The 23,990-nt window shown below is 37.4% G+C and overlaps 3 protein-coding genes, 1 long non-coding RNA gene and 1 pseudogene across 4 annotated transcripts; 3 read left to right on the top strand and 2 right to left on the bottom strand.

Moving 5' to 3' along the window:
- Positions 1 to 1,650: 1,650 nt before the first annotated feature.
- On the bottom strand, positions 1,651 to 4,075 carry LOC121755389 (annotated as a pseudogene).
- On the top strand, positions 3,053 to 4,350 carry LOC121755397. The gene is made up of 3 exons (XR_006040721.1): positions 3,053 to 3,193; positions 3,442 to 3,677; positions 3,814 to 4,350. It is a non-coding gene; the product is annotated as an uncharacterized LOC121755397 (long non-coding RNA).
- Positions 4,351 to 4,774: 424 nt separating this feature from the next.
- Positions 4,775 to 8,557, top strand: LOC121755404 (pentatricopeptide repeat-containing protein At3g22470, mitochondrial-like). Its single transcript, XM_042150710.1, has 3 exons — positions 4,775 to 7,019; positions 7,571 to 7,723; positions 8,043 to 8,557. The coding sequence occupies exon 1, from the start codon at positions 4,826 to 4,828 to the stop codon at positions 6,626 to 6,628; it is 1,803 nt and encodes a 600-aa protein (XP_042006644.1). The 5' UTR covers positions 4,775 to 4,825; the 3' UTR covers positions 6,629 to 7,019; positions 7,571 to 7,723; positions 8,043 to 8,557.
- A 3,772-nt stretch (positions 8,558 to 12,329) lies between these two features.
- LOC121755415 (flowering locus K homology domain-like) lies at positions 12,330 to 18,947 on the top strand. The gene is made up of 7 exons (XM_042150718.1): positions 12,330 to 12,442; positions 13,001 to 13,315; positions 15,177 to 15,420; positions 17,355 to 17,503; positions 17,605 to 17,880; positions 18,126 to 18,320; positions 18,477 to 18,947. Exons 2-7 carry the CDS (start codon positions 13,004 to 13,006, stop codon positions 18,693 to 18,695), a joined length of 1,395 nt encoding a protein of 464 aa, XP_042006652.1. The 5' UTR covers positions 12,330 to 12,442; positions 13,001 to 13,003; the 3' UTR covers positions 18,696 to 18,947.
- Positions 18,948 to 19,400: 453 nt separating this feature from the next.
- On the bottom strand, positions 19,401 to 22,708 carry LOC121755423 (fructokinase-1-like). The gene is made up of 5 exons (XM_042150729.1): positions 22,195 to 22,708; positions 21,169 to 21,413; positions 20,778 to 21,069; positions 20,235 to 20,387; positions 19,401 to 20,062 (listed from the first exon to the last, which is right to left on the bottom strand). The coding sequence occupies exons 1-5, from the start codon at positions 22,558 to 22,560 to the stop codon at positions 19,676 to 19,678; spliced, it is 1,443 nt and encodes a 480-aa protein (XP_042006663.1). The 5' UTR covers positions 22,561 to 22,708; the 3' UTR covers positions 19,401 to 19,675.
- Positions 22,709 to 23,990: the final 1,282 nt, after the last annotated feature.

Genomic DNA, 23,990 nt, shown 5'->3' on the forward strand with positions numbered 1-23,990 from the left:
CAGCAGGATATCATCGAAGAGGTTTGGACTCGGAGGGGTTGACGTGATAATGTATGAAGTTTTTTTTATTAGTATGTAATTTTTTTTTTCGAATCATGTATGTTTTTTCCGATGAAGTTGTTAATTTTTCCCGTTCGTATTCTCGGTCAAATTTTATTTCCGTAAATGTAAATTGTTTTATTTGTGAATGTATGATTTTTTTTTATTGCGGGATGTCCTAGTGGGAAGGGCGGACATAGGAGGGGATGTCCTAGTGACGTGGCAGTGGGATGTGAAGTCCTAGTGACGTGGCAGGAGGTGTTTTTGGGATGTCCTAGTGGATGTCCTAGTGGGATGTCCGCCCACTGGAGATGCTCTAAGTTTACATGCGCTTCAGGGAAAATCATAGTGCTTCACAAATCAAAGACTCAAATATGACATAAACATGCAGTTTATTAGAGAAGAATCTTTCTCATAAACTCTGGGCAAACTCTACATGCATTTTCTCTCCCTAGATCTTGTGCCGACTGCCCAACACGCTTTTAGCTAATTGGCTAACTAACCTAATGAGCAAGATTGCCCCAAATACCTTAATAGAAGGGAACCTGGCTTGAATTTTACTAATGATGGATGATAACTAATGATCTTTCAATAACTTTTCTCTTTTGCGTTGGGGGATTAATATCCCCCCTGTTACTTCTGAGGCAAGCTAGCTGCTAGCCTTGTGTGAAGCCACGTATTTGAAAACATATTGCTGAGGTGTAAACTGTAAACAAACAGTACGGAGTTTAAAGCTGAAACATAAAAGCTTTTCTAGTTGAGTTAAGCAGCGTTGTTGAATTCTGCTATAGCGATATAGATGTAAAGAACTTGATGGTAGGAGATGTTGGTTTATAAGCTTGATATCTGCAGTCAAAGGTAGGCATTTCCCATCTTCATAATTCTTTCCTAGGCAGAAAATGGTATATCCAGCTATATAAGCTCTGGATACTGTAAACATATATCTTGATATCATCCTAAGAGATTGCATCCTTTAAGATGAATGTAAATATCTCTATGGATTAATTCAGATAATGATATAACTGGAATACATTGCCACCTCTCAACCATTAACTTGTTTCTATGGATAATGTTTGGATTCCTGCATAATCAACAAAACCGCCTATTCATTGAATCTGCCTGAGGTCAGTCCTTCACTCTTATTACTAGAGTTGGAGCTCATCCTTTTGATGCTTAAATTCCTCCTTTTTCTTTTTGTATATTTAAGAGAAATTTACCTTGATTCCTGATTTTTAATGTGTGCTTTGCTAGAATATTATGTCTCCTAGTGTTATACATGGCAATTAAGGTAGGAGGTTCTTGATTAGTTGTTGATTGCTGATAATGTTTTACCCTTATTATGACACATAAAATGTCTCTAAATATATCTTCTTTTCACAATATAGACTAGTGAAAAAAACCTCTGGAATTTTGCTGCTAAGTTTTCACTCTGCATTTAGGAAGCTGTGCCTTTTCAACTTGTTTTCCACACTGCCAAATGTCTTAATGATGATTCTGTAAATCCCATCTCAGTATTATCTAAACAGTATCTATATAGGTAGACAACTCCATCAAGATCTATATATCTCCACTCTTACATGTACCGGTACGTATGTAATTGTTTGCTTGTGATCACTCTCTCATTGCCTCAGCTTTCTGAATAGAGTACTTGAGTTCTTTCTGGATGTTCAACCTTGAAGGAGACAAAACTATGTCGTTCCACACAGAGCCTTCTTCGAAACCCGGATGGAAGGTCTTGTAGAGATCAAAAATTGAATCTGCATTTTCGTTCAGCTTGGATACCACGTTCAGACAACTTATCTCATCCGGATCGACCAACAGAGTCTTGTCTTTGTCTTTCCATCCTATCAGCTGCCAGAACACATTTATTAGTGGAAATGGAAATTCTTGGTTATGCTCGTAGCTGGCAGTTCCTAAGTTTCGTCACATGACTGAATTGGTCTCAATGTATCAAGAGAGGGTTGAGTCGAGTGTACCTTAGGAGCGCCTTCTAACGCATTAGTGCTGTAAAGTCGAGCATTGTCTACTAGGTTGCAGTATGTCATAAATGCTTCTGCAAATCTCTTGTGTGATTTCAGCTGAGAGTTCACCCTCACTGCCCTTCTACACATTATAGCTCGCCTGTGTCACAGTAAGAAATAGAATCAGCAAGTAAGAATTAAAATTGTGATAGTTTTCATGGCTGGTTTAATGTTGTGTTTACCTTATTCCTCTGATAACAGCTAAATAAGAATCACAAACAACGCCAACCAACTCTACCCTGTATGGTCTTCTCTTCGTATTTCCTTCATGTTCTTGTTCTTCATCCATTTGTTCCCAGTAGTTCTCTGTTACGACCCCGTTATGATCTTGTCTGTAGCCAGCTCCCATGCGGTATCTGCGACGGTGAACAGACCTGGCCATGTTTATTGTTTGAACGACGAATGGCAGCCACGAAAGAGTTCCATCCATGATCACATCTCGCCCTTCGTTAAGTGCAGTTACTAGCAGGGATGACGCTGCATCTGTAGATGATTGGTGCACCTAGAAAAAGTACAAGTAAAGCTGAAATATTATCATCATATTATCTTGCAAAGGAAGGAAGAGTCAGTAAAGAATGGGGTCTCAAAATGCAACAATTATTATGGGAGCAACCATCATTTATCTTTTTATTGAACAGATAATTCTGCATCATTTATCTTTTCATTTGCCACATATTGTTTGCAGACAATGAGAAGAGGGAGAGATAAATACCAGTTCAGAAGTGTGAAGCAAGTCATGGTGCCCCCTAGAGCTCAAGGCTCTGTAGATGACATCCGACTCTTTAAAGGCATCTGCCTCGATGACAACTGCATTCCCGGATGCTCCAGCCCAGAACGGTCTATGGTGAAGATAAACAAACTGTGTTATTGAATCACCTCACCACGTACAATTAGCTCAAAATATTTGTTTTGGAATGTCTCGTTTCTAACTTTCTATTATGTACAGTTAGACGAGATTGGCTTACTCTTTGAGAATGTCCTTGAGCACAGTACTCTTCCCGGCCCCCATCCCACCACCCATGAGGAGGAGGACCGGACTTCTGTCGCTAAGAGCCATTGGTACCATGACATTCGTGCACTGAGAATCGTCGTTTGTCACGAGTCCAATAGCTTTCATCTCCTCCACTAATGTGGTAAACACTCTTGCCACCTTTAGATTCTTTGTTACCCTCTCAACTCTCTGTTCTCTTTATTGCACAAATCAGGAAATACACAAACAAATATGTTTAGAATTCAGTTTTATAAAAATTATGAATGAAATTTATGAGAGATGGAAGATATGATGATCCACCTACCTCGTTGCTTGCATGACGATGTTCTTGAGCTTCTTTTTCGGCTCTTCGGCACCCAGCACCTGAAATTATTACATAACTTTCAACAGTTTTTCTAGGAATTACTTGTTGGATTGAAACGAAGCCTGAGATCGACATGCCTGGCTGAGCATAAACGACGTATGTTTCCAGTGGAACGCAAAGTAGCTGAGGATGCATCTTTCGAATTCTTCCACCAGTTTGATGAAGAGAGAATCGCATTCAGGATCATTTGCAAAAAACGCGTACATGTCCTCTTCGCATCCCTCAGCTTTTTTAATATATTCGGATGCCAACTTACACAAATGTGGGCATTCTCTCCTGTCTTTGAATCCCATCTGCCTGGCTGCTCCCACACACACAACACACACTACGTTTTAGAATCATCTAAGGAATATCTTGATCATTCATATGTGTGTTAATATTGATGATCTTGATCACAGCAAACGCGATCGAAGATCCAAGGGAGGAGAGGAAGGGGCACAGAGATTTCTTATTACCTACATAGTGAGAGAACTTCTCAATGCTCAAAACCTGGTCGGCAGCGGAGATTCTCTTCCGAGGTATGATCTTCCTGTCGCGTACTTTCCTGATGCGGTAATGCAGCGCGGCTGCTATGATCAGCCCCACGGAGGAGGCCACGAGGATCTGCGTGTACGTTGCTTTAGCGCTGCCGTTCATCTCATCTGCCGTAGAATCAAACATAATAATCTATGACGGGAAACTAGTTTTTTTGTTGATCAGTTTTTACGTATGTTTTGCCACTATGCATCTCTTGCCTGTGGAAGGACAAGAATGTGTGTATTCCCTCTGTTTCTTTCTCTTCTCTCTCTCTTTCTCTCTCTGTGTGTGTGTTTTTCTGTTTATTTTGTTCCTATGAATTTGGAGATGGATGTTGATGAATGTCTGAATGTTTCAACTCCTTGTATGTGGTCAATTTGCATCATGAATTATCAAACAACATTCTGTTTTATGTTGCATGCCACGTGTATAATTTAAATTTGACAGTGTTAATTAATTTTGTGAGAGAATGCGTAAGCAAAGTCATAAATCTATTTATTTGTATTATATGGAGTAAGTATTTATTTGATGATGGTTCATAAATGAGCTGAGTTTTGAGTTTTGACTATAATATCTTCATTTACGGGGTGGTCGAGCAAGATTATATCCCATGATTAAATTTGTATTATATTTGATTTGTAATATTGAATTTCATGACTTAATCATCTAATCATGCAATATTTAGCCATAACCAATCCCCTGCTACTATATAATTTCACAACTTAATTCTAGAAGGAGAATCAAACAAAATTCCGACTTTAAATTATTTTGATGGACTAGTTTAAATTATTAATGCTAATTTATTTTAATAAAACAATGAATTAACTGAAAAAAGAGCACTGAAAAGTGAAAACCAAACTCAAATCTCAGCTGACATCTCTCTCTCACACAGCCATGGTTTCTACAACACGTGCTCGTGAAGCAGCTTGTGCTGCGACGGCTCTCGTCTCAGCGAATTCTCAAAAGGCTAAGCTTTCAACGATAATGGCGTCGCCCCCTCCCAATTCCACCCCTTTCACAAAACCCCCAAAAATCGACCTAACTCAAGCGCTCAAAGAGTTCAACAAGATGCTCCAAACGCAGCCGCCGCCGCCCATTTCATCATTCAATGCGCCGCTAGCTGCGGTTGCCAGAGCCAAGAAACATCAAGATGTGATTTTTATGTTCAATCAGATGGCGGGAGCCGATTTGTTCCCTGATTATATCGGTATGCATATTTTGCTCAATTGCTATTGTGATTCGAGAAGAGTTGGTCTAGGTTTTGCTGTTATGGGCGTGATTTTGAAGAAAGGTTATAATCCAAATATTGTTACCTTCACTTCCTTGATTAAGGGTTTGTGCATTGAAGATAGAGTAGGTGATGCCTTATCTCTCTTCAGGAAGATAATTGCAATGGGTTTTTACCCTAATGTGAAAACTTGGGGCACTTTGGTTAATGGGCTGTGTAGGAGTGGGAATGTGGGGATTGCTCTTCGGGTACATCGAGAGATTAGGGATGGAGATGTTGGGTGTGGTTTGAGGTTTAATCCCAATTTGATCTACTATTGTTGTCTTCTTGATGGCCTTGCGAAAGAAGGGCTTCTGGAGGAGGCGAAAGAATTGTTTGCTGAGATGGAGGGGAGGGGGATTTCGGCGGATGTGGTAGCGTTTGGCACGCTGATTGACGGTTTATGTAAGAATGGAGATTGGGAGGGGGCGAAGGGGTTGTTCTTCCAGATGATGGATAGAGGGATCCGTCCGAATGTTGTGACGTTTAATATGCTGATTTATGCGCTTTGCAGGGAGGGTAAAACTGATGAGGCGAGGGGGATGTTGGATTTCATGGTAGAGCGGGGCGAGGAGCCGGATTTTATAACGTATAACACTTTGTTGGATGGGTACTGTCACGAGGGTAGGCTTGATGATGCGAGAGGCTTGTTTGTTATGATTAGAAATAAGGGAAAACGAATGGAGGTTACCACTTACAATGTGTTGATTAATGGTTATCGGAAGCATCACAATTTGGAAGAGGCAATGGCCCTTTTCAGAGATATACTTAGTGAAGATCATAAACCGACAGTTGTTACTTTTAACATTTTGTTAATTGGTCTATTTCAAGCTGGGAACATTGTGGCTGCACGAGATCTTTATTCGAAGATGGAAGGTCATGGCGTGGCACCAGTTTCTGCAACCTATAATATATTACTGGATGGTTTCTGCAAAAATGATTCACTTGGGGAGGCAATTGAGCTGTTCCAATCTCTCGAAAAGTCTGGCTATAAGCTAAATAGTCATGCTTGTAACTGCCTACTTGACGGGCTCTGCAAGGCAGGAAAGCTCGATGAGGCTTGTGAGCTATTTGAGAGACTCCCGAATATGAGATTAGCACCAACACCTTATACTTACTCGATCATGATAAATGGGTTTTGCAAGAATGGTCAGTTAGAGAAGGCAAAAAATCTATTTCTTGTCATCGAAAACAGTGGTTATGCTTCCGATGTAGCCATCTTTAATACACTTATGCGAGGATACTGCAATAACAATGACCCAGCCAACGTGGTCGATCTTCTTCAGAAAATGGCCAATAGAACCCTCTTGCCAGATTCATATACAGCAACTATAGTTGTGGACTTACTGTCGAAAACTGAAGGTTACTCGGAATTTCTGAAACTAATTCCCAACTTTAGTGACAAGGACCGGGTTAAGATGACATGTTGAAAAATAAGTTCCAGCAGTTCATCCCATTTCACACAATGCCAACGTTGAAGATACAGGATGAAGTACATTACAAACGAACCATACCTATGAATATTATGGAAATATATTGCTTGTGGTCCGTTCCAAATTGGAATGGGGAATGCTCATCAGCTCATGTATGGTTATTACTGGTGGGATGGTGAGATAACAAAGTCCGTTTGCTCAAAATTTATATTGATCAACTATTTGGAGTCACGGTTGATAGGACTCGCGGGCATGGAATGACGTCATTTTTGGTTTCAAGAGTTGAAACATGTCCTTGATTGGGAGCATCATATTGTTACTACAGAGTCGATGAGGTTTCTTGTGGCTATCAAGTCTCAACCTTGCATGCTTTCAGTTTTACCAGAATGTAAGTTTCTCTTCTGCGTCTAATTTGATTCGGTTTTAACTTTCAATTCAATGATCTCGAAAAAACCTTAAGCAGTCTAATACTTCCAGCATCAGTATTTCTTCTGCAACTGCAGGCAGGCATTTATTTATTGAAGTAATGAAAGTTCATTTTTCCTTTAAATTCTAGTACTAGTGATTGCCATTTGACTTTAATATATTATACTAGTTTCTTAATATTAAATCACTGTAGTTGCCATTTAAACATACTGGTCCAAGGTTACATGGCCAAATTTATGATTTATTTGCTCTTTGAACGCCCTTCGCAACATCTAAATACTCCCCTTATGATTGCAGAGCTCAATTATCTAAGATGGCTTTGTCTTACTCAATGATTTGATGCTTTAATTTTCTTTGTGAAACTATCCCTCATCATTATCTCCCATATGAGAATAAAAGTTATTTTAGTTTATACTAAGATAGTAATGGTAGCTGCATATATTCCTTACTCCATTGAACACCTTTTCCAATTTCTCATTGGCCTTTTCCCTTTTCCCTTTTCCCTTTTCCTAGAGACTGCTCAAAATGTAAAGCGGAGAGCCCGTGATTAAAATAGTCCAACTAAAGACGATGTGTCACTTGAATGAACACACCAATATGGTGGACTGTTCCATTTGTAGACTATTAGCTCTAATTAAAGACCACACACTTCTTTTCTACAAGCAGGTAAATAGATATAGGTAAATATATATGGGGATATTATTTTGTATGTTTGTATTTTGTTTTTTCGAAGGGTAGGATCTTTCTTGAAAAAGAAAAACAAATGAGAAAATGACAACGGAAATCATTGCGTATGAATATAACTTTTTTCATGCTAATGAGAAATCGAAAATGGTGCCGACGAAGGAGAATAGCATGAGATACTTTTTGTGTGCATAGTAATTTTTCATCAGTTTTTCCCCATTAGTCAGTTAAAGTGATTGAACATTGTGCATTGTGATGTATAGTTGGACTTATTATGGCTATTTCTGCTGTGATTTTGCAGAGGTGGCTCGAGACTCATCTCATCCTTGCTCCGGGGTTGAGACGTCACAAGCTAGGTAGGTCGACATGGCCTCGTATCGTATTAGCACTGCGAGCCTGGATTCTGAAACATAAGGAAACATCAATGGATTAGGATTAGGATTTGGATTAGGATGTTGTGTATCATTGGTGGAGTATGGCAAGTGTGTTTATGATGATGATGACAGTATGGAGAATGTTGGGAGACATGATTTGTGGAAGTTGGGAAGATCCAAACAGATGAAAACGAGAAGCATAATAATGTCTTTTGCAATCATTCTTGATTTCCCAGTTTATGCTGAAATGTTTGTCCCAAGAAGTTTGCAGGGCTTTGTCCTAGAATGTGTGTGTGTAAGTGTGTGTGTGTGAGAGAAAGAGAGATAGATTATCTAAGATTCTAAATAGGGGTGGATTTGGCTATGAATTTTTGTTTATTTCAGACCAATTCTTGTAAAGAATGATTCATTTTTCATAACTAATTATTTCAATTCTTTTCAAGTATAGTATGTTAAGCGATTTCAATAGAGAAAGAAAGTGCATTATGAAAATGCGTTTATACCTTTTTACTCTCCATTTATGTATCTATATGGTTCAACCGTTCAAGTGTCCATTTGAAATCATTTGGCATTTTTATAGGAAGCAATATAAACATGTTCTTTAGCTTTATATTATTATTAAATTCATTTAAAAATATTTTTCCAAAAAATAGGTTCTTTTTCTTTCATTTTTTTGCCCTCCTTTAAATCTTTCTTTCAATCCGAATCTCCTATTCGAATGTTTATCTTTCCTTTATTTTTCAGAGCAATATGACAAAAAAAAATTATTGAATATTGAGATAAATGTCAGAGCTACATTAAGTTTCAAATTATTAACTTTTCCTGCCTCTTTATTCTTTTGCATGTCCCAAGCTGTATTTTTCAGATAGCAGTGCATAATCCGTCGAATTTCGATGAACAATATTTTACATTATCATTTATAAGTCAAAACTATGAAATAATATTAGAAATTGATTTCATCATTCATTGATCATTGTTTAATTATAGTAGTAATAAACGTCGATTACCTAAATTGTTTAGTTATACTAATTGTTGATGATTTGCCGCAATACCAACGCAAGCATTACAAAGCAACATTAATACTAGTATAATAAATGAAAAAATTATTAAATCAATTAATGTTCGAACACATTTATTCATAGATGTGACAAACTCTATTTAAAAAATGATATTGCTGCATTTCTCAATTCTCATCCTAAATCTGCACAGTAATATCATAGTACTACTAATTAGTCAAACTCATTTACCTTGTTTTTAGGAGTATAAATTGTTAAATAGTAGACTATCTATATCAATAAAATTAAACGTGAACTTTATGATACTATAAGATAAGATAATATAAATTCGCTAAATACCCGCTAACTTCTCGAACTTGTTTGGATTAATTTTGTAAAGTTGTCATAATAATTGATTATATTTCTTTTAAAATAAAAATGCAAGTACAAGTTAATATTCATAACCATAAATGTTTGATTCCAATTTAGTTGTGTTTTTCAATTTTGTGATTTTAAAAAAAAAATTAGTTGACGAATTGAAACAATAAGAAACAATTTGCTATTCAATTTTATCTCTAATTAAGTTCGTAATATTCGTATAATGTACAATTAGACTTATTTGAATGTATAAATATAAGTTGTTACAGTAATTAATTATTCGTCGCCAATTAACTGAAAAAAACATATGAAGTTTATAAATTAATATTTTGTGATATACATATAGAAAACTAAAGCGTATTTGAGTATGTCCAATTTGTCAATTAATGCTTTTTTCAAAGAATATCAATATAACATTTAAAAAAGGATGGAAATATTCGTGATTCTCAACTTTTGAAATATCGACGTAACACATCACCAAGAATATATTACCATACAAAATCGGTTTCTAGTGCTCACATCACTAATACATAGATACATCTATATATGATCTATGCTCTATGAATAAATAAATACAATGTGTAAAATACATAGGAACACTATATAATTTTTTATTTTGTAAAGTAGTTTCGTCTCTCCAGTCTCGGCAGCCATAAATTAAAAGATAATTTCATGGCTTTATTATACTATAAAAAAATACAATTAGTTTCTCATTTCATTTGGATAAATAATACTCCCTCCATAAATGACGTGATTCATGAATATATCTCTATCTTGGAATATGATACATAATAAAAAATATTACTCATATAAAGACATGGTTGTATAAACAAAAACGGAATATCAAATAATATTGTAAATTAAAAATTATTATATACTAAGGAATTTAACTGAGCTCACATCATCTTAAACCTAGATAAGACAAACAAACATATTTTTAAAAATCATTTGAATCATTCAAACCTAACATGCGAAATATTCTTCCCCTCAAAGCAAAGAAAAACACATTGAATTAAATCTTGACATACATATCATTATATGTAAATATTTTCTCTCACCTTTGATCAAATGTGTGTGAGACAGTGAGAGAGAGTGTATTGTCTTTCCAGTTTGAGGGGAATGAAGCCTGGTCCGAAATCATCCACTTAAGTCCGATGAATAATAAAAATGAATGACTTCGCGCCAGACAACATACCCCTCAACACAATAATATCGATACATACATGCATCGAGATTTCAAGAGAGAGAGAGAGAAAAAACATGGTAGTAGTTGCTTAAGTTAGGGTTGAAGGGAGAGACACTATATCTCTATATATAGACATATATAGAGAGAGAGGATTGGCAATGGCATGCATTATTAATGGGGTCATTCAAATACTCCTTTGAAGTCATGTGATAAAGAATCTACTTTCATCACCGACCCTTAATTCTCCTCATCACTATACGTATTCTTCCTAGACATACACGTATACATAATAATGTAATGCTAAAACGATGTCGTGTTGTTACTCAAGTGAGATCGATTATGTTCATTATTACATGAAGATCAAAAGATAAATCTACGATTGAAAATACTATCGCAAGAATGGAATTTGCTGTTAACTTTTTAATTATAGCTTTAATTAATGTTACCACATATTTAGATGACACATATAAATAGGTCAACGTTTGTGCTCCTTTTACTTATTCATGATATAATTAACTATACGTTTATAATACTATTCTTCCAAGTGTGTGGTTTCTTATAATAAGTAAATAGTCAAATGGAATATCAACCATCAACTTAATCTGAAATTTAAATTTAGCTTTAAAGAATATTCCAATTTTGTATGCATTCGTCTCTCATTACTATTATTTTATTATTTTTTAAAACACAATTTATAGTAAGAGTAATTTGAAAATTTGTTGATATATAGTGAGCCCAAAGTAACATTTATTCCAATAAAATAAAAACTTAAAAAACTCAGATGCCCTTATTTTGGAACGATCAAAGCTGATAATCATTTTAACTAAAAATATAATCTCTTCTATATCACGTGTGTCAACATTCTAAGTACTATACAAAGTTACACACACAACACATACAAGTGAGATTATTCCAAAGCAGAGTATATTAATTGAATTATTTAATATAAATGGAAACTTGAAAGAATAAGTATTTAATTGGCCTTTGAATGTTGACTTTGATTAAAATAAAGTTGTTGCCAAGTTTATTCTCAATCACAAGTATAGTATCTATCTTTTGCTTGTGACACATTAATGATTCAACTAAACTTTGATGCCAAACTTAAATAGGAAGCTCCATCCCAAGAAAATGCAATTCGAGAATGATTTATGCATTAATTGTCAATTTGGTGTATGTCTGATCTCATTTATGCATCTACTTTTAAATTTAAATGCATTTTATGATTTTACCATGATCAACTAATTTTTTTTTTTTATCATTACTTGTTTGTTAGGTGAGTTTGAAATTGCACCCATAACAATTAAAAATATATTATTATGAAATATGAAGTTTTGGGTTGATTGTTCAATAGTTCTACGCATAGTCCATTTTTATATAGTAAAAATATTATCGTAAGAATTAATTTAATTAGACCAAATAACTAATTATTTACCAAATAAATACGGAGTATTTGATTTAATTAATCTAATACAGTATATTGGATTTGGGCTTTGACTTGGGCTTTATCTAACTATTCATCACATTAAGTATATTTTATTTGGGCTTCCACTTGGGCTTTATCTTGTCCCGACTAGTTTTGAGAGGAAGGTCTAGAATGCAATTCTGAAAATTTGTCACGACGTCGTTTCGGTATAAAAACCCTACACGATAAATCTCTTTTACTATATTTCCCCCAATTCAATCTCATCTCCCGCTTCGCTCCTTCGCCTACTCTCTCTCTCTCTTCGTTTTCGCCATCAACCGAAGAAGACTGCCAACTCCATATTCTGTATGTGTGTGCGTGTGTGGTTGTTTTCGGTGTTTGATTCCTTGTTTAATTTAGCTGATTGTGTCGTTTTTGTTTGGTTTTGTTGTGGGCATCCTTGCTTAATTTGTGCATTGTGATTTTATCTCACGCCATGGAATTAGTGTTTCCAAGACTAGGATTTGGAGGCGGGAACTGGTCGGTTTTCTCGTTTTCGTCTGCGTTTTGATTATTTTGTCTCAGCTGAAGTCTGTTCGGTTCATTTTATTGGGGTTTCACCGAGTAATTTGCGAGCATATATATGGACGGTGCAAAATTTTCTGGAGTGTAGTGCTACACATAAATAGATTTGCGATGGCAAGCTACATTCAGTGCGTTGAGTGTGTTGTGTTCGTGTATTTCTTTACTGATTGTGATTACCTCTATACTTGGATAGACAGGCTCTTTAAAATGGGGGATAGAGTCTAGTTAGTGCTAATATTGTTTACATATTTTGTTGATGGTTGTGATGTCGAAGTTACTGGAGTATGCGGTGTGTCATCTGTATGGTTACTTAACAATCTTTTTGAATTATTGTTGCAGTAAATGGTGGAGGAAAATGTGGACGAACATGACTTAGGCAATGTACAAGAGACGGAGTATGTGCAAGAGACTATTAGTGTGCCTGAGGACTTGTGTCCACCAGAAGATGTACAAGACGATGTAAAGTATCCAACTTTTGTTGAGGAAAAGAAATGGCCTGGTTGGCCTGGAGAGAATGTGTTTAGGATACTAGTTCCAGCTCAAAAAGTTGGTAGTATAATTGGACGAAAAGGAGAACATATTAAGAAAATATGTGAGGAAACAAAGGCACGGATTAAGATTCTTGATGGTCCTCCCGGAACAACAGAAAGAACTGTGAGTTGATGACTACATTCATTATTTTTTTGTAAAATGTATATGATTTTGTTGTTTTAAATCTGGACTTCTGTAGATGTATATTCTTGTGGTTGGTGTTACTATCCTTTCCTCAAACTTTTAATCCTCCTGAACTTCCACTTGCTACCATTCTAATTGTGCAATCACTGTTTTCTGATGTTCTTCTTGCTTGTGTTTAGTCAAGTGTTAGCTGCACAAGGTTTGGACATGAGTATGTATAAAGATATAGCGTGTCTTTGTGTTACTACTTGTAGATCTTGCATGGTTACATAATGGCATTTAGAAATTATTACGGTATATTTTTCTAGGAGGAGCAATTCCAAATATAGAACTTAACATTTGCGTCAAGCCTGAGCACAGTACCTTTGTGTGAGGGGGACTGAAAAGCTTATAATAAGTATTACAAAAAGATGGATAACACTTGGACAAAAACTATGGATGAACTGTTAAAAAGCTAAACATCCTGGAACCAGCTCAATTGGAAGTATGTCTCAAAAACTTATAAGAGGAAGTATATTAACCCCTACAGCCGTTATCAAGCAAGAGATTATATTTGGACTTGAATGTGTGACCAAGATGAATCCTTGCAGGTTTTGCAAACTAAGCAAGACATCAATCGATCACGTGGCTGCAAACAAGAAGTATCAAATATCCAGATTGAAGCGGTGATTGATGAGCATTAAGATTTCTGCAATATTCTACTGACTATTTGTCAGTTTGATTTTTTTTGCGGACATCTATACCAAAAGGGCATTGCTCTTTATCTGGTAACGTAAGAACTTGATCGATTGATGTCTTGCAAACATTGATAAACTATACATTGCAACATAACATTAGCATAGGAATAATAAGATGCTTTATATATGAAACATTGATTAAATAAGATAACTCAAGACAGAGGAGTTACTATGAGTGTAAGGTAAAAAACAAGTGTATAAATACATTAAAATATTTCACCACTCTTACATTGTTATCACCAACACAAAAACAGAAATATTCAGAATTAGCATGTTGTTGGGTATGAGATCTGGAACTATTTTGATCATGCTCTTTTAACTCTTAGTTGGTAATAGTCACCATCAGCACATGTGCTTGCTTGTATGTGGGTTTTCCTAACAACAGAGTAACTAAGGCCTTAGGCCAAAGGTTTCAGGTTTGGATCCACCATGGTTTGGTTTTAAATTTAATGTTGCAATAACCACAAAAAAAATTGTGTTATTGCTTACTTTCTCCTCATTTTAATAGCTATTATCGGTAATGTCAGCCCTTGAAATGCAAAGAAATGATTCAAGATTTTTGATGTTTTGAATGCCAAGTGGTATCACTTGTTTAATTAAAGCTTTTGTAACGACATGTTTTGGCTGCTCAATTAAATGGTCCTACAGAATACAAAAGTAGTTTGCTAAGACAAATTGCCAAAAATATCCACTGTATGCAATGAGTGAGTTGAACACCACTCCATATAACAATGCTGTCTTACATCTTCACTTTCCGACTGCTGTCGATTTCCCTAACGACTACATCTCGTCTGCTTATAAGGAGGATGCATCCAACACCTAAGCCCACTATGATTTGTTTCTATTAAGTGTTGTAGGTTTAAGCGGTCTCAGTTTGTATTTGCTAGGACTCCAAGCTTTCACTACTCTTGACCATTAGTTTATCTCAAGTGCTAGCATCTTTGTTATAGTGCTTTGCTGAAGTGCTTTTTTGTGGTGTACAGATGAAATTGTTCTGCTTATTTGAGTCTTTGGTGGCTCTGTTACGTTTTAATGTTCTATATCCATTTTTGGTAAGATCCTGCCTAACAGTCTTATAAATACTGTACCATCATTGTTTTTAGGTAATAATTTCTGCAAAGGAAGAGCCAGATCTCCTGATTCCACCTGCCTTAAATGGTCTTCTGAAGATCCATAGACACATTCTTGATGAAGGTTCAGATGCAGATAATGCACCAGCTGGTGGAACATTTCGCACAAGACTTCTTGTGGCAGCTATGCAGGCTGGCAGTTTGATTGGGAAGCAGGGTGCCACAATAAAGTCAATTCAAGATGATTCACATTGTAACATTCGAGTAATTGGAGGAGGTAATGTTCTTTGTGGCTTTGAGTATGTTCTGTACCTGTTACCTTCAAATTTTTATGATGTTACAATAAAATTTTAGAGAAGTGTATGCCTGATTGAAAGTAGGATGATTCATTTTCTAGAGAAGCATGTTTGCACATGTATCAGACTATCAGTATTGTTTGAATACGTTTGATGATGTATAATGTGTTGCATGCAAACTTATATTTTGTAACATTGTTTGTAAGTCGTCCGATATATCGCGATATATCGCGATATATCGCCTGTATCGGTAGACCAAGGGTCGATACACACCCAGATGCGACTTAGGCGACTAACATTCGAGTCGTCCGATATATCGCGCGACTCGACCGATTAGTCGCCTGATCGAGTCGAGGACGACTAAAATTGACATGTTTATGTTTCTGTTTCTTTGACCTTGACCATGATAGATACATACCAAGAGAAGGAATAGGTTGGAGCACAAGAGGCTCAACAATTTAGTGTTTGTTAGCTACAACAGAAAAATGGCCAACAGATTTGCTAAGCTGCGTGAGCTCGGTTCGAAAGGCAAGAAATACAATCCGTTGCACCTTGACGAGTTTCAGTGGGAAAACGAGTGGGTTGATGCCGGCTGTGAACCAGTTCATCAAGATGCCGCTTCTGATACTGGTAATGATCTAACTTGGCAAAACGTGGATGAAGCTACTGGTGCAACTCAAGGTCTAGGAGGTCGTAATCTGCCAAGGGCTGCTGCAATGAAAAGGAAGAGTGGATCTAAACATGCTGCTGCTGCTGCAAGTAAAAGGACTAAGCAACCTAGGACAGCTGCAATTCCAGTTGAAGATGAAGTGTCAAGTGAAGAGGATGATGAAATGGGAGATGAGAGTGGATCTGATTACGAAGATGATGAAGAGGGTGGTGGAGGTTCAGCTGCAGGGGCTTTCCAAGTGGATGATGTTGTGCTTTGAGTTTGCTTAATTGCTTGTTAGTTGTTATCATGCAAATCGTTGAACATGACTAAATCATTGAACAATATGATGCTGTGTTTTTTCCAGTTGTAATTTGAAGTATATATTGCATATTTTACATGTGTAAAAGGGCAAGTCGCCCGATATATCGATATATATCGGTCTTGAGAGACCTGGACGACTTGTCTGGTGAGTCGCCCGACTTACTATCGATATATCGACTAAGTCGCCCGATATATCGGCTGAGTCGATATATCGGTCCTCTGGCGACGCGGTTCGATTCACCGACTTAAAAACATTGTTTTGTAATCTTACTTTTCCTTGTACAAACTGTAAATAATCTGGTTGTGTTTTGAAATAGCCATATTTAGTGCTCCCTCTTTACCACTCTACATGGTCCAAAATCCATTTTGGGTTGTCCTATTTTTAATGGATGAATCCAAAAATGCCTAAAAAGTGTTTTGCAAGTGAGGTCCATTTGATCAATAGCCACAAAAGCTGCATTCCTTAATATGTGTATCAAAAGGTGCTGTGCCATGTAGAGTGGGACGGAGGGAGTGCTGTGTATCTGTCTCGGTTTTGACGAACCCCTGTCTTGATAAATTTGATGAGCTACATGGCCGTTCACTATCTTTGTATGCTAATCTGGCTCATTCGTTGAACAAAAGTTACCACCTCCCCCGACCTTTTCTCAATGACATGCTGGATGTTGATGATAACTCATCCTAATACTAGTGAACTCCATTTTTGTGTTGGTTGTGAAAACATGTCTTTGAAATCATGTGACTTCTATCTAGTGTGACTATTTGTGGGGAATATGAACTTTTATAAGCAATTTCCATTTATGATGACTAGATGTTTTGTTGCTAACCTACTGCGACTTTTTATGAACTATTGGAGTTTCTTTAATAAATATTTTCTCAAAAGTTGCATCTTTGATTCTTGCTGATTTACATTTATTTCTTAAATGGGGAAAATATTTGCAGAGAACTTGCCTGCGGTTGCCTTACCAGATGACAGCGTAGTTGAGATACAGGGGGAACCTGCAGGGTTGGAAAAGGCCATCGAAATAATTGGTACACATCTCAGAAAATTTTTAGTAGATCGAAGTGTAATTGGAATATTTGAAATGCAGGCAAGTGCTGTTTTATAGTTTTTCTAAATAATAATTACAATTATGTACTCTGGCACCTTTTAAATCTATATTAATGAAAATATCCTTGCTCGCCTCGTCAGATACAAATGCCAAGTGCTCCACCGAACCAGAATGTGCATGCATCCCAATCTTGGGGACCTCCTCAATCAGATTTTTCCATGAACCCTGGTGGACATGGTTATGGGTCAGACCCTTCATATATGCCACCTCGTCCACATCAATATGATGATTACTATTCACCTGCAGACATGCCTTTTGATAAGAAGCCTCGCTCAGGCCCACATACATATGGCAGAGACATCTCAGTGGGAGCTCATGCAGCGAATGTGCAGCCCCAAGAACCAATGATTGCAAAGGTAGATTTCCTACTATCTCATCTGCTAGTTTGTGTGTACTATATCAACATTATGTTCTCTCTCTAGAACTTGAGTTTGAATCAAGTCAGCTATGAATACTTTTGATGGAGGAGAATCACAGAAATGAAGGGATGGGTTAAATTTGAAAATTGAACTGTGAAATTTTTTTTCAAAAATCCAGTTGCCCTCCACATTTCTGTTTTCTAATTTTCATCTCTTCTCTGTTTTTTAATTTTATTTTATAGGTCACACAGAATATGCAGATTCCACTTGCATATGCTGATGCCGTGATCGGTGTTAATGGTGCAAATATTAGTTACATACGTCGTTCTAGTGGTGCAACTATTGCAGTACAGGAAACAAGAGGAGTACCTGGTGAGATGACTGTTGAAATAAATGGCTCAGCATCACAAGTCCAAGCAGCACACCAGTTGATACAGGTGCTTTCCATACAACCACGGCTTGCTATATGCATGTTGCTGTTTATATGCAACTCTACGAATGTTTTAAAATGAGCTTTTACTTGTCAAGGCATGATGATCATCCTTTGTATAGTAAGAATTTGACCTTTGACATCCTTCAATTGCATCATGCAGAATTGCATTGCTGATGCCATGAGCAGCGCCCAGAACCCGACTACTGGAGGACAACCTATGCAACAACCAGTCCAACAACCAATGCAAGGTTACAATCCATATCCCTCTCCCAGCCCAGTTTATGGTTCTTTGACGTCTAATGCTGCTGGACAAACCGGCCATGTCAATGTGCAGTCTGGAGACTATGGCTCCATGTACGGGACTAGCTACGGCTACTAGACAGAAAATTGTCTCTAAAAAAAAGATTTGATCTGTCTGATTTTGTTAGTGCTGTATTAGATAGTTTGGCTTGTCATTTTATTCCATCTTCTTGCCGTGGCTGAACATTGGTCGAATTCTCATCTATTGCGGATTCGCAGTAGCTATTTTTACAGCTACAACGTGTAATTTGTTCTGTTCTTTTATTGGTGATCACTGATCATATTTTACTCATATGCCAGAATCAAAAATCAAAGAGGACTTGATAGTCGACATATACAGAATTTCTAACTTCAACAGTATCTACCTACTTGATACCCAGTATTACTTTCTATGATTATTACTACATCCGTCAATGACACATTTTTGAGTCGGCACATGATTTTAGTAATTGTTGACTTATTAGTTAATGTGTTTAATTAGAGAGAAAAATATAGAGAAAAAGAGAGTCGAATATTTAACAAAGAAAAAATAATTGTGTGTATTAATTAAATATTACAAAAATAGAAGTAATATAGTAGTATAGTATAAGTACTATATTTCATTCTTGAAAAATAGTCTTATTTTTTATGAAATGAAGTTGGTGAGATAAGGAGAAAATATATGTAAAGTAGAAGAGAGAAAAAAGTGATAAAAAAGTTTCCATAAATATAAATGAGACTAATTTTGTTGGGTAACTAAAAAAAATTGAGAATATATTTTGTGGACAGTGATCACAAAAAATCATGCCATAACCATCAAGATGATATATAGTACTATAATATAAAGCCTAGCCAATAATTGCAGAATTTTGACATGGAAGCTGTACTAACTAAGATGGCTTTAATCAAATTACACCAGTTAAAAATGGCAAACAATATAAATCTAACTCTAATTTGATGCAAAAATTACCAGAATCCCCACTGTTCTAAGTTCAGCTGGTTGTCCAGAGTGTTGCGTTCCAAACAATACCTTGTCTCTTGTATCACCTGTTATCTCGAATAAGAGATCCATCCTGCTAATCAACATACTCCAACCTGCTTTCGATCTGCGCATTCAAGCTTGGGTATCAGTTCAGAGATCACTTTCTGCAAGGAGACGGGTTGAACGTGACTGCTATTTCCATTTACAGCAACTTCTGTGAGCAGTGTAATCTGCTCTGCATCCGTGTGCGCCTTTAGCAAGTCCTCCCAGAACCTGTTGTCTTCTTTGAGGTTTGATCCTTTGACAAGTTCCATTACCTGCTTCAGGGCAGCGACATTTCTACCAGCACCGCAACCCATAGCAGTTGCAGCACCTACAGCATTTGCAATGGTCAATGTATAAACCAGAGGCATTTTGTGTATAAAACCAAATGCAATGGCGGCCACAAAACTGTCTCCACATCCAACAGTGTCGATAACATCAACCTGTTTATTAAAGCAAGAAACTGGCATATAAATATAATGCATGGTGTTATAATATGATATTCATCAAGGCGTTACAATAACTAAAATGATCCAACCATTGAAGTACTAAAAACTGAAGCACTTTTGTAAATTAGTTTGCAAGTACCACTCTCACTCTCACTCTCACACTCACCTTAAATCCAGGGGCACAGGAGATACTTGAAGGGGTGATCAATAAAGAACCTCTTGGACCCATTTTAATAATCACCCACTTTGTCCGAATTCCTTCCTTGAGCAGCTCTTGACCTGCTAATATAGGGTCCTCAATCCCAGTCAATGATTCAGCCTGATTCAAAATCAAATGCCAAGCTCAAAAACAGATTGCAACATTGGGGAATAGGTTCCCTTGTTAAACAAGCCACAAGAAAATAGATAAAATGGTAATTAGGTAACATAAAGAGAGTTTTCAAAGCTAAACAAGCTTAATAGACATAGATTTCATGCTTGAGATGCACAAAATTTAGATGCCGAGAAAATGAGAGACAGTAATATTTATAGACATCAGCCACTTGCACATTTGGTGAAATGAAAGGGGTAGCATCCTCATTATACAGCACTTAATGAATATTTTCAAGGGCAGTGATATAGTCTTTCCGCAAGTTCTAAGACAGGGGAATTACCAACTTGAGAATCAAATATGATAAAGCAAGTCAGTATGATAAATTAAGATTCACACCTCTTCAGAAGTTAATAGAAGAACATCACTCATCCTCAAGTACTTTTCAAGGGCCTTTCGCTCTTCTAGGGTTCCAGTTTGCAGAGATTTCCCTCGTGGGCCAGGGTCAAAAAAGACTGATGTACCCACTTCAACGGCATAATCTAGAGCAGACACAAGTAAGCTAGGCGAAAGTTCGTCGAATCCATAACCATTGCAGAAAACAATCTTTGACCTTCTTATAGCCATCTTTGCTTCTATGGAAAGACTGCTCATCCAACTAAATGCAGGTTCCGCACTGAAATCTGCACGGCTGGATGGACAAGGACTTGGAGTAAGTTTCATCACACAACATTTTCAAATAAAACCCTCATAGAAGGAAGTCAGTTAATGCTTAAGCTGTTTGTAATACCTGCAAAAACCATGCCTTTGCAGGGGGTCAACTAAAACCCAGCACAGAAGAGTTTCATAGTCTTTCAGATTTGCCACAGTTTTCTGTTCGATCATTTCAACCATACCAATTCCTTCATCATGGAGTACATCAAAGAGGAAACGACCATAGATTTCATCCCCAACATGACCAACTGTAACAACATTAAGTCCTAATCTAGCTGCAGCTATGGCCATATTGCAATTTCCACCAGCTTCCCAGTATTTCTATCAATAAAAATAAGATATCATTATCCATGGACAAAAATACATCAGGCATATATAAACTTCGATCAGATGGTCTAAGAGACTAGACCAAACATTAGACGCCACAACGTTGAGGTCCATAACAGTGAAGATTTGGCTGTCAATACTCTAAATTGACAAGATTTAAATCAACAGCTTAATACACTATCAAGAGTTCGAAAACCCAGTACCAAGTACAAACTACGAGACAGATATACCATTATTTATTTTCACCTAATATCAACAGTCAACACTCTAAACAACATCATTAAGTCGGATTAATAGGCAGCCTGCTTTCCTCATACTGTATCCAGATATTGGTGGTCACTACTCATTGGCAAAATCACAAAACTGTGGCATTATTTAGTTCTGTTTGCTAAGCTCTTTTCCCTTTCCTGGAGTGGAAACTGCATTTGGCAACCAAAGCTCGATAAACATGCATTCACATCATTAGTCCAGACAGACGATCAAATATCAGACCATACCCCCACCAACCGCAATAACATTACAAATAACACCATTTCAACATCCTTATAGCTGAAAATGATTTTAGAAAGTACATTACATCATTATTCCCTAGTGAAGCCTCATTTGTAGAACATTTTGATCAAATTCTAGCTGAATTTCAAGCAAAATCTCATGCTCTACTGTCATTACTCCAATGAAACATAATAAAATCAAATTTACAGGCGTGAAAGGTGCATTGGCCAACCAGAAACAATCAGTAGCTAGCGAAACTGTAAAAAAACAGTAACGACAAAACCTTATCAGGAGGCGACTTGGACAACTCATCCATATAGGCTTTGCGTTCATCCAAGGGCTTCGGCGGAAGCTCAGGAACACTGAGAACTATATCAACGCACAAATTCCCAAGCGTGGCGACGTCGATTTCCTTAACTCCAACGGATTTAATCCTCTCATCCTCCACCGAGCCGGCGCCGACGCTGAGAGAAGCGACGCGCAGCTTGGAGACCGCCGGAATCTCGATTCCTCTGCATTTCAGCAGCGAATAGTAGCTGCAACGCCGGCTGACCGGCGAGAGGCAGGATTTAGGGTTTTGGAGGGCGTTTGGGGAGGAAGAAAAGAGGGCATAGCTCGATTTGAGGGATAATGCAGCCTGATTATGCATTCAGCAGGAATTATCGACGGCGGAATCGGGTGAATTGAATGTAATCGAAGAAGATGATGATCAGAAGCAAATCAGTTTGAAGATTTGCATTTGGATTATAAAAATCTGCTGCTGTTTATCTTCTTCTCTCTCACTCTCAAGTGTTTGAAATGGGAGTCTCATTTTAATAAGGATAATTTGACTGAATTTTAATTTTTTTTCCAATGAAACCAGATTATTTTATAAAGTATAATTATAATATGACTCTAAATTTTACTCCACTAAATTTTTTCCAGTTAATCTAGAATTTTTTTTACTAAAACAGTACTTACATTTTAAACAGTGAAACAATATACCATATACATATAATAATAATTTTTTCAGAATTATGAGAAAATAGATAGAATAGAGGAATTAGAAACTGAGATGGAATAAAGGGCAAAAAACAAATTACTATTTGATACAAGTATTATGATACAACCTTGTTTGAGTGTATAATGTGAAGCCGTTTTAGTTAAAATTTAATAAAAATATATACGCAAGTTATCTAATCATACCAACATCAAAATCTTGATTATGTATAAAAATTAGAATAAATCAAATTATTTTATTATGACTAAGGCCATCGGCGGACAATGGCACGCATCGTCTCGTCCGCCCCATTGCGGGTGCGTGACATAGGCCGCGGACGATCGTCGCGCCGTATACTAAGGGCGCGGAGTATAGGGCGGACGATGCCCATCGTCCGCGCCATCGTCCGCCCCATTGCGGCCAACGCGGACAATGGCCGCGGACGATAGGTCATCGTCCGCACCATCATCCGGCCCACTGTGGGCTACGCGGACGATCGACGCGGACGATGACACGCGGTTTCGTTTTTTTATAAATAGAGTTCATTTGTAATTTCATTTCACGATTTCAGTTTCGAAACTTATTATTACATTTAAATAATTACTGCGAAATGGATTCAAGTCCCAATAGTCCTATGTTTAGCGGAGAGGCGCGTTGGCCGGGTACAGAACCCGGCGAATATCGTTCGTTCGACGCCGACACCCAGTACGATCCCGATTTCAGTACGGAATCATATGGGTTGTCTGACATGGAGCCGTCTTCCGATCCCGATCCCGAACCCGACGCGACCGCTTCCGCCCCAGCCAAAAAGAAGCGGAACCGGCAGCGGGCGCAGAAGTTGCCGCCTCCCGGAAATTGTGATGAGTAGCCCCCGGCCGTACGAACTACACCGATGAACCCTCATTTTGGCCCCGTGTTGGGTAGATATATCGGAAGACCCGATTTTCGCGAACAACCAGAGACAGGGCGCGTACTGGGAGCGCATCGCCGGCATCTACAATGAGGCCAAGCCGCCGACCGCGTACAAGCGCAAACGTGAGCAACTCCGCAAGCACTGGAATCAAGTGAAGAAGCAAGTGAACTTGTACGCGGCGGAGTTC

The sequence above is a fragment of the Salvia splendens genome, chromosome 1, assembly GCF_004379255.2.
Source record: "Salvia splendens isolate huo1 chromosome 1, SspV2, whole genome shotgun sequence".
NCBI classification, from domain to species: Eukaryota; Viridiplantae; Streptophyta; class Magnoliopsida; order Lamiales; family Lamiaceae; genus Salvia; species Salvia splendens.

Excerpts from the sequence above, each read along its gene's own strand:
- LOC121755404 (XM_042150710.1), top strand. The coding sequence starts at position 4,826 with ATGGTTTCTACAACACGTGCTCGTGAAGCAGCTTGTGCTGCGACGGCT.
- LOC121755415 (XM_042150718.1), top strand. The coding sequence starts at position 13,004 with ATGGTGGAGGAAAATGTGGACGAACATGACTTAGGCAATGTACAAGAG. Across the intron at positions 13,316-15,176 it reads CCGGAACAACAGAAAGAACT|GTAATAATTTCTGCAAAGGA; the intron begins GTGAGTTGATGA and ends CATTGTTTTTAG. Across the intron at positions 17,881-18,125 it reads AAGAACCAATGATTGCAAAG|GTCACACAGAATATGCAGAT; the intron begins GTAGATTTCCTA and ends TTTATTTTATAG.
- LOC121755423 (XM_042150729.1), bottom strand. The coding sequence starts at position 22,560 with ATGCATAATCAGGCTGCATTATCCCTCAAATCGAGCTATGCCCTCTTT. Across the intron at positions 21,070-21,168 it reads CAAAGGCATGGTTTTTGCAG|CCGTGCAGATTTCAGTGCGG; the intron begins GTATTACAAACA and ends TTGTCCATCCAG. Across the intron at positions 20,388-20,777 it reads TTCTATTAACTTCTGAAGAG|GCTGAATCATTGACTGGGAT; the intron begins GTGTGAATCTTA and ends ATTTTGAATCAG.